Here is an 18,535-nt window from a genome sequence, read left to right as displayed (position 1 = left end):
AGTTAGCTCCCTCTTAATAGTAGACAGTATACACGTCTGACACGTGTCAAGTAGACGCCAGACGCTGTGGTTTATTCATGTCGCTGAATAATCGGTGCACTGCGGTGAATAATTTGATGGTGGAAAGTTGCACGATAGGCGAAGACTAGACTAAAGATCAAGATATTTGTATATACATGTATCATATCTTTAATTTATAGTATTTAAATGAACAATGTACATATTTTGTAACAATGTTATGATATGAAAAATTGTTTTAATGATATTTTTAGGACAGCTTCCATTTTAGTATCTGTAGGCCAGTATATTAAATAAACAAAAAACCTTTGAAGACCCAATATTCTATAATTTCTGTATCATTATGCGGCCGAATAATAAATAATACCCAGTAATATTTATTAAGCTTAACGTAAGTAATAAATTAATAGCAGCGACGGAATATATATAGACGAAGCTCTTAGTACATTTTTAACTTACTAAGAGCTTCGTCTATTTATATTTACTTAACGTCATTTAGCAGATTTCTTTCTATTTAAAAGTGGAATAGTGGATAGATGGGATGAATCCATATCAATGTGGATATAGTAACCTAAAATAGGTTACTATAGTTTACCTGTGATGAGATTGAAATTCCATCCGCCGTTCCGAGAAGACTTTGATAACTTTGAAATGGCTTTATCCGGGAATTTAGTAAAGTTAATATTCTGGTTCTAATAAGTTAATTGAATATTTTGGAATATAGCTGCTAGCTGCTATAATTTTATAGAGGATCCCGTATGGTACTCTCTGAATTACACACGTTTTTCACATTTTATACTTATGACAAAGTTATTAGTGGAATCTAGACTGGTATACAATGGCGTCCAAACTCTGAACCAGCTTGGAAGGCAAAACAAAGTGCAACTGGTATGGATCCCAGGGCACGAGGGATTCATAGGCAATGAAAATGCAGATGAACTTGCCCGAGCCGGATCTGTAAGTAATTTTATAGGTCCGGGACCATTCGTGGGGCTCTCACAGGGAACCATTATAATGGCTATCAAAGACCATACTAAGATCAAACATCAGGAAGAATGGGACAGTCTGACGGGTCTAAAGCACGCAAAGCTCTTTATGCAAGGATATACTCCGGTTGGAGCAAAAAGCTTTGGAAACTTAGCAAAAGACAACTCCAAATCATAACAGGGGTGATTACTGGCCATTACGGGGTCAAAGGAATTCTGGCCAAGATGGGACACTCTGATAACACCGATTGTCGTATGTGTGGCGAAGAGGAAGAGACAGTAAAACACCTAATGTGTGAATGTCACGCCCTCGCCAGACAAAAAATGAAGGACTTTGGAGCAGGATATCTGGAACCAAAGGACTTTAAAACGCTACCCATGAACTCCATCACCCGGCACATGGAGATGGTGGGAAAAGCTCTTGAGTAGTTGACGGATCTTTCCTAGGGGGTAATTGCACAAAAGATCCCTATGGGTCGAAGTGTATCCGCAAGGGCCCCCGAAAACGATAAGATATGACAAAGAACTTGCAAGACACTACATATTTTACATAATAATTAGGCATGAGCATATGTTAGGGTGTTTTTCTAGTCCTGAAATGAAAGTTAAAAATGTTGATACACCTATATAATGCCTATATATGGTTATTATTATAAAATTAAGAGAACTTTTGTTTCTTTATGTGTGCGTCACCCTCATATAAGCGTGATAGACTCAAATATACACTACAAAAAAATAGTTTTCTCCTGGAAATCGTCGGCTATCAAATATTTCAGCAATCTCGAAACAAAGAAAACGTCAAACAATCTATTAGTAGCGACCGCCGCAACCAATATTTTATTTGTGCGCTTTTCCTACGCTAGCTTTTGAAATTTCAACTTTATAACGACGATATAAAATTTATTTTACCGGAAAATTTAGTAAGTACAATATTTATTTTATTTTCGTGCGCTTTTCATGCTCGTTGCTATTACAGGCGAGGGTAACGAACGACATTGTAAACATGATTATTACACCATCACCTTATTCAATTTTATTGCACAATATTTTTACGGTATTGATGGAATTAAGCTATAAAATGTGTATAAGTGGCAAACTTCTATTGTCGGCTCTCCACTGCTACATAAAGACATATAGACACACATTATATTGATCATGTCATGATCAAATCATTCTAATTACTCGTGATTGGAAAAAAGTGCCTCTCATTGCGGACTTTTGAAACACCGAAAAAATGGGTTGATAAAATTTTTTTAGCTTTATTATCGACGGTTATAGGCATAATTTTAATTTTTAACAAGCAGAAACGTCTGCGAACGATGCTATTAAACTTAGAATAAATTTAAAAGTGGAAAAATTACTGTCTTGGGTGAGACTTGAACTCACGACCCCTGGATCGATACTCCAGTGCTCTGCCATCTGAGCCACCAAGACCTCATCCATAGCCAGCAAATCTTTCCACCATATTATAGGTCAAGGGGACCCTTAGCGACATCTACCGCGAGAGTGTTACACTTCTTAAACGGCTACCGGAGTTCCAAGTCATATTGGAAATTCACCAGTTACGATGTGCTACCCATACTAATTTTAATTTTTAACAAGCAGAAACGTCTGCGAACGATGCTATTAAGCTTAGAATAAATTTAAAAGTGGAAAAATTTATGTCTTGGGTGAGGCTTAATAGCATCGTTCCAAGACGTTACTGATGCTTGTTAAAAATTAAAATTGGTATGGGTATAAAATAATAATATTATAGCACATCGTAACTGGTGAATTTCCAATATGACTTGGAACTCCGGTAGCCGTTTAAGAAGTGTAACACTCTCGCGGTAGATGTCGCTAAGGGTCCCCTTGACCTATAATATGGTGGAAAGATTTGCTGGCTATGGATGAGGTCTTGGTGGCTCAGATGGCAGAGCACTGGAGTATCGATCCAGGGGTCGTGAGTTCAAGTCTCACCCAAGACAGTAATTTTTCCACTTTTAAATTTATTCTAAGGTTATAGGCATATCAAACATCACAAAAACTTTTCATGTCATTCTTTGCAGAGATATTAGTGTGACAGAAAGACATTTCCGTTTCGTTCGCTACGAACGGCGCAAACGTTGGCATCTTGGCTAAACACCCTGATATTTTCATCTTCTTAACCCAATTTTAAAAATAAGGGCTATTCGTTTCACAGTTTATACTTTATAGTCCAGCAAGATCAAAAATACCCGGAATATAAAACGGTCACTTTAACTAAAGAATATTTTAGTATCTCACAGACAAATAAATGTATCATAATCATAATCATAATAATTTATTGATAATAAAAATTACATGTCAATACTAGATTACAGTGTGTAACTACATAAAATGAGATTTCATCCCAAGAATAAAATTTTAAACCATAGGTTTAACTTACATTATTCATTAATTAAATAGCTCCTTGTGGTCGTAAAACGTCTGCTCGAGAAGCCATTTTTTAAGTTTTGATTTAAAAAGTGAAGCACTTTGTGCTGTTATAATTTCCCGCGGTAGATGATTGTACATCTTACGGCCCATGACGTGGGTGAGTTTTTTGGACTTAGCTAGTCTATGCGGCTCGAGTCGCAGCAGTCCCGCGCGCGCACTACGGGTCTCGTACCTTCGCGGGGGTTCGATGATGGGGTTCATGTCCACCTCATCACGCACATTTGTTGCCATATGCAGTATTAAGAGTGAGGGCAGTGTTAATATGCCTAGCGACTTGAAGAGTGGTTTCGCAGAGCTGGTTTGCGGAATGCGCGCTATCGCACGCACAGCTCGTTTCTGGAGGCGGAAAACCCTCTCCCAGTCGGCGGCCGCTGCCCACAGCTCGATCCCATACTGTAAACGTGAGTGCACTGAAGCGAAGTAACAGGCCCGGACCATTTCAGTTGGGAGTATTCGTGCCAATCGTTTTAAGGCAAAACATGCTGTAGCCAGTTTTCCACACGTTTTATCTATATGACCTCCCCAGGTGAGGCCGCTGTCTAACTCAAAACCAAGGAATGTTGAGTTCATAACTTGATTGATAGGACTTCCATTCGCTAGTACTGACAACTGCCTCATTTGACGTCCAGAGAGGTCAAAGCTGATGAAGTGTGTTTTGGTAGTGTTCAAAATAAGGCCGTTACTTCGAAACCAATTTGACACTGATGTGGCGGTCATGTTCAGCTTGCATTCAAGTTCATCATATGTAGGGGCGTGCACAACTACAGCCACATCGTCTGCATACATGAATGTCTCTCCACTGGTGACAGCTTCTGGCAAATCATTTAACAGTAGGGAGAACAGTATGTTCGAGACAGAGGAGCCCTGTGCGACGCCCATACATGTAGTCACGGTGTCAGACCGAACGCGACCCCCGTCAGCGACCACAACTTGAGTCCTATTTCGCAACAGGTTGCACATTAATGTAAGCGCTGAACCTTCAAACCCGTAGTGACGCAGTTTTTTTATCAGAACTTGGTGATCTGCAACGTCGAAAGCTTTTGACAAGTCGCAGCATAGAACTGCGACTTGGTTACTGCGCTCACGGGCCTCCAGTATCTGCCTGACCACAGCTCGGGCTAGCGAAGTCGTCGAACGGCCTTTCCTGTAGGCATATTGCATCTCAGATAGACAGTTCGTTAAGCTTAAAAATTCCGTCAGCCTGGAACTTAGGCCGTATTCAAATATTTTCGCCAGCACCGGAATTATGGCGACAGGTCTATAGGCGTCGATGTCATTTCTTTTTCCCTTGCCCTTGTATAATGGCGAGATGCGACTTTCTTTGAGCGTGTCGGGAAATGCACCTTCGCGCAGGCACCTGTTGTAGACGGTTGCGAGTACAGGAGACAGTTCTGCTGCGACCGAGTGGATTAGCATCACCGAGATGTCGAATATATCTTTTGTTGGCTTTTTGGCTACTCCGGCGGTAATGATGCGATGTATTTCATCCGGCGTGAACGGCTTAAGTCTGATGCAACGATCGGCGGGCGGGCGGGCGACTTGCAGCGCAGCGAGTGCGCACGGCAAGTCGGCGGGCGCCGCGCCACAAGCGGCGGCCGCACCTGCAAACCGATTGTTTATGGCATTTGCTGCCGCTTTTTTGCTTTCAAATTTATTTCCGTCCGAATTTGTGATTATTTCTGTAAAATCTACTTCTTTTTGACTAGTTTTGCCCTTTTCCTGATTTATGACTCCCCACATCGACCTGACCATGTTGGAGCTGTTATTTATTTTTCTACTGTAGAACTCTGCTTTTTTACTATTGAGGAGACTTACGTATTTTGAGTTTAAATTAGAGATAATTTTACTTATGTTTTCGTTATCGGGACATCGCTTTTCTAGGTCAATAATTTCGAAGAGTAACGTTTTCAGGTTATTATTAAAATAAAATGTATTATTAAAATAGATTGATATAAACAAGGCACGTCCCATATACCAGATCGTTGTAAGACTGCAAATGGAATCCATTATACACAGAATGACACGGAAACAAAAAACGTGGATAGTGGATCTATTTATTCTTATCTTTTTACGCAATACATAACATAAGGGGACTAACACAAGACGCGGGTCAGTATACAAATGGAGTTGAACGAATACAGTTAATTTTAAAATTCAAGAGTAAATATCGCTTTGAGCAATATACGATACGAACACTTGCTTTTCCTAATTTATACCTATGCTATATATGTATAACGAAGTAGGGTAAAAACTAAAATGTCAGTACTTACCTACTTTACTGATAAAAAAGTTTTGCTCTTTATTTCAAATGCAGCGACATTTTTTTTTCACTTGTGTATATTTATGCAAAATGATTTTTTTAAATTAATTTTCAGTTCCCACTCTGCTGGTGATAAATTAATTCGCCACGTAAAACCGCAGAGTCTGCTACTTACCATATCGCTTGGAGCGTGTCGCTAGCGGCGTGGCAGTGATTGCCAGGCAGGCAGGCACCAATTAAATTAAATTAAAAATTGTTAATCCAGTTTAAGAATTACTTATACCTACAGTTGTAAGTGTTGGCGCCTCTTTTTGCGTAACAAATATCTGCATGTGTTAAGATGCACCGCTTTAAGTCACCATACATTTGATTATCACAGTCCTACAGGCGGTCGACGCTGCTAGTACCGCGTGACGCGAGACGATGACGCTTCAATTGAAATCGCTTGGAGCGTTTTTTCTTTATTATCGGATTAAGCGGTTTTAGTAGCAAAGTTGGCGAGCGACCAAATAACATGAAATTCCGATACTAATTCAATTAATCAATTAAATCCCGATATTACGAACAGACAATACCCTTCAAGTACCTACAACTTAATTATGGGTTAAACACAATAAGGCTGGGAACTTCCTCAAAGGGATAATAATTAAATTACTAAATAGCGTGAAATATGAATTAAGCTTGAGTGGGAACGCGTGTACAGTGATCACGTGTGGGTTTGTTAGAAGCCATTAATCAAGTTGGAATTAACACCTTTCCCACAAATATAATACGATACCTTACCTATAGCCTGATAGCCTGACGAGTGGGTTTCAAAATTAGTCAGCTTAAATTTAACTCTGCCATGTTGCTAAAGAGATAAAAGTTAATTGGGGTCTATGTATTGCGTGTATATAGGACGCGGGTCGTCAGGAGGGTAGCTCACATTTTGAAGGGTCTGCATGGGACTTTGTGGTCTAAATTTGAATTATGTCACAGTTTCGTAGTCTGAGTCAATTATTTTTGAGAAATGAATTTTAGTCAGCGTTGGTCAGTAACCTGAATGCCTTTCGACAAAGCTCCTCGTTATTCATCGAAACATGTCGAGCAATTTTTGACTTCTGTGAACCGTTCCAATATATTTAATAGTTTATTGTTAATTATAAGATGTAATAATGTTTTGAAAAGATGTGTCCCGCCGAGTTTGTTGCCGGTCCCATATTGGGATACCCTCCTCCAATTGAGGGGGGATTTAAATCTTCTCGGGGCAGAGGTGTACGGTTGGAGCCGGTAAAGGTTTATTTGACGTTCATAAGCGCATTGTAATATGCCTACTTAAATAAACTATTTTTTATCTTTTTTTATCTTTTATATCAGGTAGACCATGTCTGTCTCGCATCGGTCTATTCAGCCACTAAAAACGGTGTCTCTCCGGTGTTGCACCTTGTCTGCAATAGACGCAATGGCCAATGATGATGATGAAATCATCACCTTTTGCCATCTATCCCTCTTTAATCAAGTTATTTCCTATGTATTTAAAATTTACTCTGTGACTCACAACGGCTCGTAATCATAACTTATATTATAATAATTAAGTAAAGTATTCAAGAACATAACTCCTACCATTGTATAACTCAAACTAGCATAAGTTTAAATTAATAAAATGTATCTTATCTTAATAAAATTTCAAAACGAAAGCAGCTTAATCAGATAAATTCCTTGATTGTTTGTGGTGTGCAATACAGTTTTTATAGTGCACATGTGAAGGACCTCCTTACATTAGTCATTCATTACGTATGCAAGAAAAAAGTTTACGTTTCACAGTTTTTTTGTGACACTCTCAGCACAAAAAACGCACGGACCTACCTTAAGCTGATATACGTCATACGTGACAGTGCATACGACTAATATAGTAGGAGATCCCACATATGGTCGACCTTCACCAATCTGTCTGACGGATGAAACTATGAAAATATGAAAGAAAATATGTTCCAGAATATAAACAAAAAGGGTTGCCTAAAGAAATATGGTCAAGGAAATTAATAAAATTTTGAAAAAAATTTTTTTCGGCAAATTTCACCGATTTGTCTGACGAACGAAATAAGTTTCAATGGAAAGTATACAACTTGTACAACATAAATCAACTAGGTTGCCTATCTTTTTCCGGTCACTATTATGTGGTTGCCGTGTTTAAAGAGGTGATTTTATATCGATATTTGCACTCATCTGTCTGACGCTTGCATTATACATCGAAAAGATGGTAATTTTATTGCAAATACAATGGTATAGGGTTGCCTGCGAAAATCCGGTCAGAAATAAGGGTTGCCAGGCTTTTAATTAAAATAAGAAGGGAAGACTTTTAGCGATAACTCATAAACAGCTTAACTGAAACAAGTTTGTTTTAATTTTATTTGATTGAGTTTTTTAAGCACTATTTTCATGATTTTTTTTTATATTTTTTGGACACATGGTTCAAAAGTTAGAAAGGAAAGCCTTTTTTTTCGCTTCAACCCTATAGTGTGACATGTCGTTGGATAGGTCTTTTGAAATAAATACGGTGTTTTAGAAAACATTTTTTGATAAAGTAAATATTTTAGGAAATAATCGCCTCGAAAGCAACAAAATGTACGTGAGGATTTTTTTCAAAATGAATAGGGGTTTTAGAAGAACATTTTTTGATAAAGTGAATATTTTAGGAAATAATCGCTTTGAAAGAAACAAAATGTGCGTGACAATTTTTTTATCGTTTCAATCTTATAGTGTGGGGTGTCGTTGGATAGGCCTTTCAAAATAAATAGGGGTCTTTAAACAACATTTCTTGATAAAGTGAATCATTTCGGAAATAATCGTTTAGAAAGAAAAAAAAAAAGGTTATTCCTTCTAACTTTTGAACCATGTGTCCAAAAAATATAAAAAAAATCAAGGAAATAGTGCTTCAAAAACTCAATCAAATAAAATTAAAACAAACTTGTTTCAGTTAAGCTGTTTATGAGTTATCGCTAAAAGTCTTCCCTTCTTATTTTAATTAAAAGCCTGGCAACCCTTATTTCTGACCGGATTTTCGCAGGCAACCCTATACCATTGTATTTGCAATAAAATTACCATCTTTTCGATGTATAATGCAAGCGTCAGACAGATGAGTGCAAATATCGATATAAAATCACCTCTTTAAACACGGCAACCATATAATAGTGACCGGAAAAAGATAGGCAACCTAGTTGATTTATGTTGTACAAGTTGTATACTTTCCATTGAATCTTATTTCGTTCGTCAGACAAATCGGTGAAATTTGGCGAAATATTTTTTTTTCCAAAATTTCTTAAAAATAGCCTTGACCATATTTCTTTAGGCAACCCTATTTATTTATGTTCTGGAACATATTTTCTTTCATATGTTCATAGTTTCATCCGTCAGAAAGATTGGTGAAGTCGACCATATATGTGGGATCTCCTACTAATAGTCTCTTACGTAATGTTTGTTTGTTATGAATTTCTAGTGTACATTTCATTCGATAGCGTTACGTGCGTTCGCGTTTGCGTTATTTCTATTTTTGTATTAGAACAGCGCGCAAAGCGGGACGTTTTGGAAAATCAAAATCCCATACAAAATGACACTTAACGCAACTTAATGAAATTTACACTAGGTTATTGAATGATATTATATTGCCGCTGCGAATAAGTCCCGATTTAAGTAGTTGACATAATGCGCGAAGAACATGGTTAGTTTAATAAAACAATCTTCGCGGTAAAATAAATTACAGTCAAGTTCAGAAACCTTTGTTAAGCATGTGGAAACTCATTGCAGTATCTTTGATACAACACGTTTGTTTTGACCAACAGAGAGGCAGATTAAGAAATTTCGAATTTCCTTTTTAGGACCTCCGATTTGACAATTCGAAGCGGATGCTACAAAAAATACGAGTAGTTCAGAATAAGTTTGGCATGCAAATTTCCAGAAACCAGTTTCACGAAACTTTTAAACGAGCGGAAGCTACTTTTCAATAAAAGTAGTCAAAAAGCTTTCGCTAGCGTGAAAAATTACTAGCATTTGTCAAACTGTCCCCATATTTTTGAATTCTACACATGATAGAAGATATATTCCCAAGCGCCAGGAACAGCCGCAGTGCAATGAACCGAGACTTGGCATGAGGACTATTAAATAGCGAAACAAAATCCCGAAGGCCAATTGGACTATAAAATGTATTTTGAGACATCGTCCGTTTTTATTATGTGTGGAGTTATACGTAGTTGGATTAGACGACAACATTCTACTAATATTATAATAGTATTTTAAATTTTTGTTTGGAAGTTGGGTGTTTGTCGTTCAATCACGCTAAATACTGAAATTTGGTACCTACACGGATACTTTATAACATGCAGGTTCGTGATAAAGAAGTCACTATTTAGTAACAGACATTACACTGTCTCATAAGCGCGACCAGTGCGACCACCATACGACCCCTGTAACTAATTCATGGAAAAGGTTTTATGATTTATATCCTACAAAGGTAAAATAGAGGTACAAGTAATAAAAAGAGGTGAATGGGAGAGGACAGAAACTACTTAAGTCTAGTTAATTCTGAAACTAAAACATTACGTTGCAGGCTTAGAATAAATTTAAAAGTGGAAAAAATACTGTCTTGGGTGAGACAACCCCCACCACTTTCCACGTTTTCCACTTTTAAATTTATTCTAAGCTAATAAAAAATAATATTATGTTCCAAGCATAGCAACTCTTTAGACGGACCAAAATTCGTTATTTTCTTTTGTTCTTCTAGCAATTTGCACGGCGTTGGATACAATAGGATGTCGCATCGTTATAATTCTTCCGCGAAACGCAAAAAGAAAACGGCAATCATCGGTTTAATAAACTAAACACGAAGATGAGAAAAAGTAAATTTATAACGTTGTCTGCGTAACGGTTAAATGATAGAACACCGATGCTTTGATTGGACACATTCGCCATTATAATTGATTATAGTATTATCATAAATAGACAGGCGTAGGTAGATATAACAATGCGCGTAACTGTGAAGCCGCTAGGCAACAACAGATCTATTAATCGGGTGTCGCCTTATATTGTATACAATATTATGTTATGACAATTTATTCGTGCTCACGAATCTTTACATTTTTATCGTAACGTGCGTTATCGTCACTTCTCGTCGTCGTCAGATCTTTCCAAATAGCCTTTAAGCAGACATTTCCGCAATTCTGCAACGGAAGTTATACTTACTCGTAGTCTTTAATGTGAGTGTTGTGTATAAATACCTATATATTCTAGAGCTTTCTACACCAAGCAGCAGCCGAAAAGGCGTTAATATTCGGAAAAACAAATAAATTAGCCTATTACCCACAACCTACCTGATTGGTGGTGTGGCCCCACTGGTACGCGACGAAGCTCTGTCTACTGTACAGGAACACGGGCACCTGATGGTCCTTCACACGGGGACGGGTCGCTGTTCCCTCACGACGGTGAGGTGTGTCGTTGTTAGGGTCCTACTGGGACGTAGAAATAAAATCGCGGACTGTATCAAAATAGGCTGGTTTATTCCGCTTTAATTACATGAAAAAGCCCGGCCAAACAATTATAAAATTAGATTCGGTATTCGTCCGTTACCGGTGAAGTAGGTAAAGCGAAGTAAACCAGCCTATTTTGATACAGTCCGCGATTTTATTTACGCCCACTGTAAGAACTATTCTTACCTGATTGGTGGTGAGGTCCCACTGGTCCGCCACGAAGCTCTGTCTACTGTACAGGAACACGGGCACCTGATGGTCCTTCACGGGGGACGGGTCGCTGTTCACCCTCACGACGGTGAGCTGGGTCGTTGTTACGCCCACTGTAAGAACTATTCTTACCTGATTGGTGGTGAGGTCCCACTGGTCCGCGACGAAGCTCTGTCTACTGTACAGGAACACGGGCACCTGATGGTCCTTCACGGGGGACGGGTCGCTGTTCACCCTCACGACGGTGAGATGGGTCGTTGTTGTGCCCACTGTAACAACAATCCACGATAATACTTAGGTATAATACTCTTATACAAACGGTTAGAATTTACGTACGGGTTGGGAATGGGACAGTACACTTTTCAATTTTATATTGACATGGACAAAGTGCTAAAAATTAAACAATACCTTAATGTATGGGCAATAAGGTCGCGTATACATATTTTAGGCAATTTGTCCGTACCGATTGTTAATACCTTGTCTGTACTCTTTATTAGTTTGAAGTAGTATTTCAGGTACTGTCTTGTTTATCCCTACTTGACCGTATCTCGATCAAATTTCAACTTAAAAAATATCTTCTTCCTGGCGTTATCCCGGCATTTTTGCCACGGCTCATGGGAGCCTGGGGTCCGCTTGACAACTAATCCCATGATTTGACGTAGGCACCAGTTTTTACGAAAGCGACTCCCATCTGACCTTCCAATTCCAACCCAGGGGGTAAACTAGGCCTTATTTGGGATTAGTCCGGTTTCCTCACGATGTTTTCCTTCACCGAAAAGCGACTGGTAAATATCAAATGATATTTCGTACATAAGTTCCGAAAAACTCATTGTACGAGCCGGAGGTTTGAACCCGCGACCTCCAGATTGCAAGTCGCACGCTCTTACCGCTAGGCCACCAGCGCTAAAGCGCTCAACTTAAAAAATATATCCCTTATTAAATATGTTAAAAAACGGGTCATCCGGGACCCGTTTTTAACATATTTAATATGTTCTGTGTCTCGCGGAAGTTTTGTTATTAAAATATTTCCCTTAAACAGTACTTTATAAATAAGTAAAGAAAGCCTCGGATCGTGTTTATCGGCTCTTACGTCAAAAACTGTAATCTAAGACATTCTTTATTTTATTGCCGTATGTGTAACGTAATGTAACATACCTTTTACGAGGTTAAACATTTTATTTAGTGCGAGTTTTTACTTATGCTACAGTAAAATTTCCCAATTATAGTCCAGTACTGCAACAGTGGTTCACAAATTCAATAAGTAACTATGTATCAATTGATAAATATATTTAAGTCAAGAATTCATACAACAGTCAGCATAATGTACATATACAATAATAACTAATCTACAATGTACAATTTCTTATCATGTATGATTTAATCAAACTATAGTTACAATTTATAATACTTACTGTATCAATAAGGTACTAATGTTCTTTTTGGTTATGGTTATGTATAAGTGTTTATTTCCATTTGTAAAACTATTTTGCCTTACAACTTAAAAAATTAAATAATTTCGCACCTGAATGAAGATATTAGTTAAATTTCAACTTTCGACCCGGAGAGAAAACTAGGCCACATCGGGATTAGTCGTCACAGAAAAGTGACTGTTACATATTAAATACGTCATAAAAATATATGCTTCATGTGCATAATGTGAGAACGGCCCCCTTCTTCGATGGAATGCTACATGTATTATGATGTTTCGTACGTTTTTTTTTTTTAGCCTACTTTGGTGTCATACTGCTGGGCAAAGGCCTCCCCTGGTTTTCTCCACTCGACCCTGTCATCGGCATTTCCCAACATTTGGGGTAGAATGCGTCCAAGTCGTCCCGCTATCTCCTTTTCGGTCTGCCTAAACCCCGACCTGCACCGTCTATTGTGTTGCGTGGGTCCCACTCAGTAACCATTTTGGCCCACCTTTCTGGGTGCATGCGGCAGACATGTCCAGCCCAGTCCCACTTAAGCTTAGCGGTCTTGACGCCTACATCTACAACTCTAGTTTTGGAGCGTAGTTCCGTGTTTCTGATTCGATCAGTTCTGCGAACACCTAGTATACTACGCTCCATCGCACGCTGGCAAACCTTGAGTTTAGATTTTAGAGCCTCAGTTAATGACCAAGTTTGTGCACCGTAAGTTAGGATGGGCAGGATGCACATGTCAAGGAGTTTGCGCTTAAGACACAAGGGAAGGTCGCCCTTCATTAGCGCTTTCATGGACCAGAAGCTCTTCCAGGCGTTCTCGATACGTCTATCGATTTCGATAGACCGCCTGTTCTCGAAGGATGCTATCTGGCCCAAGTAAACGTACTCGTCGACATATTGTATATCCTGCCCATCTACTACAATGCTATGTTTAGCTTGATTGGTCATCAACTGAGTTTTCGCTCTATTCATTGTAAGTCCAACCTCAAGGCTCGCCGTGCTGAGGTCTTGCAGCATTTGTTGCAGATGTGATGACGTATGGGAGAAGAGGACTATGGATGGAGTGGTCATTTCTCCATACAAACGTACTCCTCGTTTTCCTCCGTGGTTTTTGAAGCTAGAGCAATGATTTTTTCAACACAGATTAATATTGTCAATATCTGTGTCGGACCGTTTTGCTTTTTTTGATATTTTTGTTTTTTTAAGGCGCTAGAGCCCTTCAAAAATGGCCTAATTGACTATGCCGCAATGAGAGGCGTGGCATTCAAAACTGATATCAATTAGCCAAAAAAGCAAAACGGTCCGACACAGATAATTTCATAATCATTTAGATTTCCAAATTTGGTTACGATTGGTTAAGTTTTGGAGGAGGAAACAGAGCCCAAGTAGCATTGCAAGCTGTATATAAGCTGTATTAAAGTTTATTTGTATACTATAAGCTGTACAGTTAGGCTGTACAAAGGCTGTATAAGCGCTTATACAGCCCTTATAAGTAAAAAAAGGGCCCAAATTATACAGCCTTTGGCGTTATTAGAGCTGTAGGGTAGCTATATAAGCAATACATAAGCTGCATAATAGCTGCATTACAGCTATATTTCGGTGTAACAGGAAACCTTAACACTACAGATAATCTCTTATAAGTACGATATAAGAATATAAGTTTTAAATGAGTTATAAGAAAGAATTACAAGAGAATAATAATCGTTCAAGAAACTAAAATGTCTTAATCTTGTTCATTCGTAATATAGTAATGGCGACAATAAAGTGTTATAGTGGATGGTAAAAGTAAAAGTAAATATTATACAGGACTTGAATGGAATTTTACATTATTGGTAAGTGCGGATTATTATTTATTGTGAACCTGTGTATCTTTTCTGGCAAAATATTTACGCGCCTGCAAAATAACAAAGAGAAACCATAAGGAAAATATCAAAAATCGGTAAAGTTACTGTTTGTTTTTAAGGTTAGAGTATCAAAAATATTTATAAATATTAATTCTAAGGCTAAACAATTTATTTTAGCTGGTAATCATAACACGGCGTTAGTCTGCTAAATATTTGCAAGTATTTCTTTAATTATATTTACAAATACGTTTTTGTTTTATTGTAAAATGGCGACAATTTTTAAACAGCCTACAGGATAGTTGGAGAGCATTATAATCTCTTAGTAGCTGTGCTGTGTAATAAATGGAGTGTCTTTTACAGCTTTTGTAATTAAAACAGCTTTATAATAGAATATTTGTATTCGTTTGGCTGTATTTCGGTTCTCCGTACATAAGTTATAATTCTCTTTAGAGATCCGTATAACAAATAAAAAACCTGTACTGTAACTGTCATTCATTAAAAACATTCGTAAAAACTAAAAAACTAAAACTAGTGCCTACGTCAAATCATGGGATTAGTTGTCAAGCGGACCCCAGGCTCTCATGAGCCGTGGCGAAATGCCGGGATAACGCGAGGAAGAAGAAGACTGTAACTGTCATATATTCCTTTAGTTTTATAATACACTTATTTTCAGAAATCATTACACTACTATACTTATACGAGTGTAAAATTACGCCAAAAGATTGTTATAAGCGACTCTATCAGTAATACAGAAAAGAGCTGTAGCTGCCATTTATTCATTTGGTTTTATAATACCCTTACAGACAGAAGTTATACAACTACTACTATTATAGGAGAGTTAGATTACGCCATAAGAAATAGCTTTAAAACGGGGTAGACAGATACATTTGTACAGCTACAAGTGCCAAGTGATACTACAATACAGCCTGTATACAGCTTTTACGATAAAATTAGCTTGTAGTGTTTCACAACACTTAATGTTTTAAAACGGAGTTGACAGATACTTTTGTACAGCTAAAAGTGCCAAGTGTTACTACAATACAGCCTGTATACAGCTTTTACGATAGAATTAGCTTGTAGTCTCTCACAACACTTTTAGTTTTATAGTAGATTTTTTATATTCTGATAAAGCACCCCATGCTTCCGCAGAATCCTTTATAATGATTTTATACAGCTTGAGCTGTATAATGTCTGTAAAGTACCTTTTATACAGCTTAAATCTTTTCTGACACTCTTATACGTCCCTTAAATCACTCTAAGTTCTTAATTGGCTGCTATATTGATGTTGCCGACACTTCCATGCTACTTGGGAGGAGTACGAAACCTCGATTTTTGAGATTTTTACGCAGGATTTTTCGCCTTGTCCTTATCGCACTACTTTTAGGTGCCGCTACCGTTAGCGAGACAGGTACATTTACCTAAAATGTTTAAAACTCAGCTCCTGTTTCGTCTTAACCTCTTGCCGCCGACTTCAATGCCCATCGTCTCCCATGAGACCGCCAGCTTTTGAAATATCTCTTGGAGACAACTGGTGAACAATTTTGGAGATAGCGGGTCGCCCTGTTTAACGCCTTTCCCTATGCTGAATACGGGACCGGGTGCGTGCAATTTAATGCTCGCTGTGCTATTGTTGTAAATAGTTCCAACGAGTTCAACATATGCCGTGTCTATACCCTGGTTCTGCATGGCGGAAAATATAGCGGAGTGTTTGACGCTGTCGAATGCTTTGCTATAATCAACAAAAGCAAGGTATAGAGGGACATTGAACTCGTTGGACTTTTCTATTATTTGATTAAGAGTGTGGAGATGGTCAGTGGTGGAGAAGCTAGGTCGAAATCCTGCTTGTTCGGGTGGCTGATGTTTGTCCAGCAGTGGGGCAATTCTATTTTCTATTATTTTAATAAATAGTTTATATAAATTGGATATTAGACTAATGGGACGATAATTATTTATGTCTGATTTATCTCCTTTCCTTCCTTTTTGTTTCGTACGTAAGTTCCAAAAAATTCATTTGGTATTATAATACCAATTACGGTATACCAGACGGCATACCGTCACTCATATAGGTAATAATAATAAGGAATAAATCTCTTGTAAGTTAACCTTCATCAGTGTAATTAAACACATAAAGTTAATGTAGCATGTTTTAAGACCATAAAAATACAAGTTTACTATTCCACGGTCACTAGTGCCAGTTATACTAATAATAATACGCGTAACTTGAAAATAAAAATGTAAGGACCTAGTGAGTACAGGGAGGATCGGAAAGGGAGAGGGGAGGCCTTTGCCCAGCAGTGGGACACACACATATAGGGTTACCAGATACAAATTTAGAATTTCCTGACAATATTCCTGATTTCCCAATATTTTTCATGACATTCATATTTTTGACGGGGGGGGGGGGGGGTCTAGCCCGTTAGCGATGGCCACCCGACGATTGAGCATTTTGGATTAATTTAACCTTTTGAACGCCACAGACGGCAATTGACGTCAACGCAAAGTCGTCACAATGACGCCAAAGACGGCATTTGACGTCGATCGTTTTTTGATGAAAATCTACTGAAAAACACCCCAACCCCACTTTTAGGTTGGCATTATTTATTCACAAAACTAATTTTTACCCCTGTGGCGTCAGTGGCACATGGATGCGCCGTTTGGCGTTCAAAAGGTTAAGTAAATAAAAAGGTACTTTATAAAAAAAATCTATCGGTTCAAAAAATTCCTGACATTTTCGTGTTTCGTCCCCATTCCTGACAAAAGGCCAAAATTCCTGACATGTCAGGAAAATTCCTGTCATCTGTACGGCTACCACCAGTTTTGACATTGACATAACGCTCACGTTTACGTAACTTACTTTCTATGCATCTCGCTCGTACTCGCATATGCGAGCAATAGTGCAAGCGAGATGTACAGAAAGTAAATTACGTAGACGTGAGCGTTATGTCAATGTTAAAACTGATGGTAGAGGCTCTGGTAACCCTACACACATAGGCTAGTTTAAAAAAATTAAGTACCTAATGCACATTCTACGCGATTCGCGTGACTAATTTTATTTAGGACGACGCGCGTGTTCGCTATGGAGCGAACGAAACATGTGAACAAGCTTCGACTTAAAATAAGTGAGTGACCCGTTTTGATTTATGTCTATATATAATATGTCAGTGTCTCTAGAAAGTTGTATTATTTAAATAATTGTCTTTGCCAATTTATTGGATGTTAGGCGAAGCGGAGCGGCACCACGCCGCCGCCGCTACGTGGGCGCTACGCCTAAGAGACAAATCTCGTTTTCTACTTCCCTAATTGAATTATTTTGATTAATGATTCTGGACAACAAAGAAATTATATTGGATTTAATTCTCATCTGCCCTTTGGACTGGTTTGGATACCCTCGGGCCTCGTTAGGACAAGTTTGTTGTAAATTTCACAAGAATCGTTAATTATTCCGTAATCTCCGCATCGCTTATACAATTTCACTTCATTAAGGAAAACAAGATCAGAGAAGTTTCAGCACAAAAGTAAATTTCGGGCGCTACTCAAATGCTTGGAAATTTCTACTCCATTTTACAAAAACCGCAAACATTTAATTGTTTTTTTTTTACTGTACCTGACTTTAGTCTCCCTTCCTTCCTTGCCGTATCCGGCAATGGCGACTCCATCAACAATTCTTATCCGGATTATGAAATGCCCTAATGTGGCTCGCGAAACCAAACCTGACTTTACTATGTACCTATACATATTTTCTATAATTTACTTCCCGCTAATATTTGTTTACCGCCGCGGACCGTGTCTTGCAAAAAAACAATTTTATATTCTACAATTTGGTTTCATTACTTTCCCT

The 18,535-nt window shown here is 38.2% G+C and overlaps 1 protein-coding gene across 1 annotated transcript in view; it reads right to left on the bottom strand.

Annotated features, from left to right (window-relative positions):
* The window catches only part of LOC134796219 (GATOR complex protein NPRL2-like), a 99,741-nt gene that overhangs the window by 68,785 nt on the left and 12,421 nt on the right, over positions 1–18,535 (bottom strand). The window contains exon 4 of the mRNA XM_063768257.1: positions 11,562–11,698. Within this exon, the coding sequence (XP_063624327.1) occupies positions 11,562–11,698 (137 nt within the window). The remainder of the gene's footprint in view (positions 1–11,561; positions 11,699–18,535) is intronic.

Source organism: Cydia splendana, chromosome 13, assembly GCF_910591565.1.
Source record: "Cydia splendana chromosome 13, ilCydSple1.2, whole genome shotgun sequence".
In the NCBI taxonomy this organism is placed as follows: domain Eukaryota; kingdom Metazoa; phylum Arthropoda; class Insecta; order Lepidoptera; family Tortricidae; genus Cydia; species Cydia splendana.
This window is presented reverse-complemented; position numbering and strand designations above follow the sequence as displayed.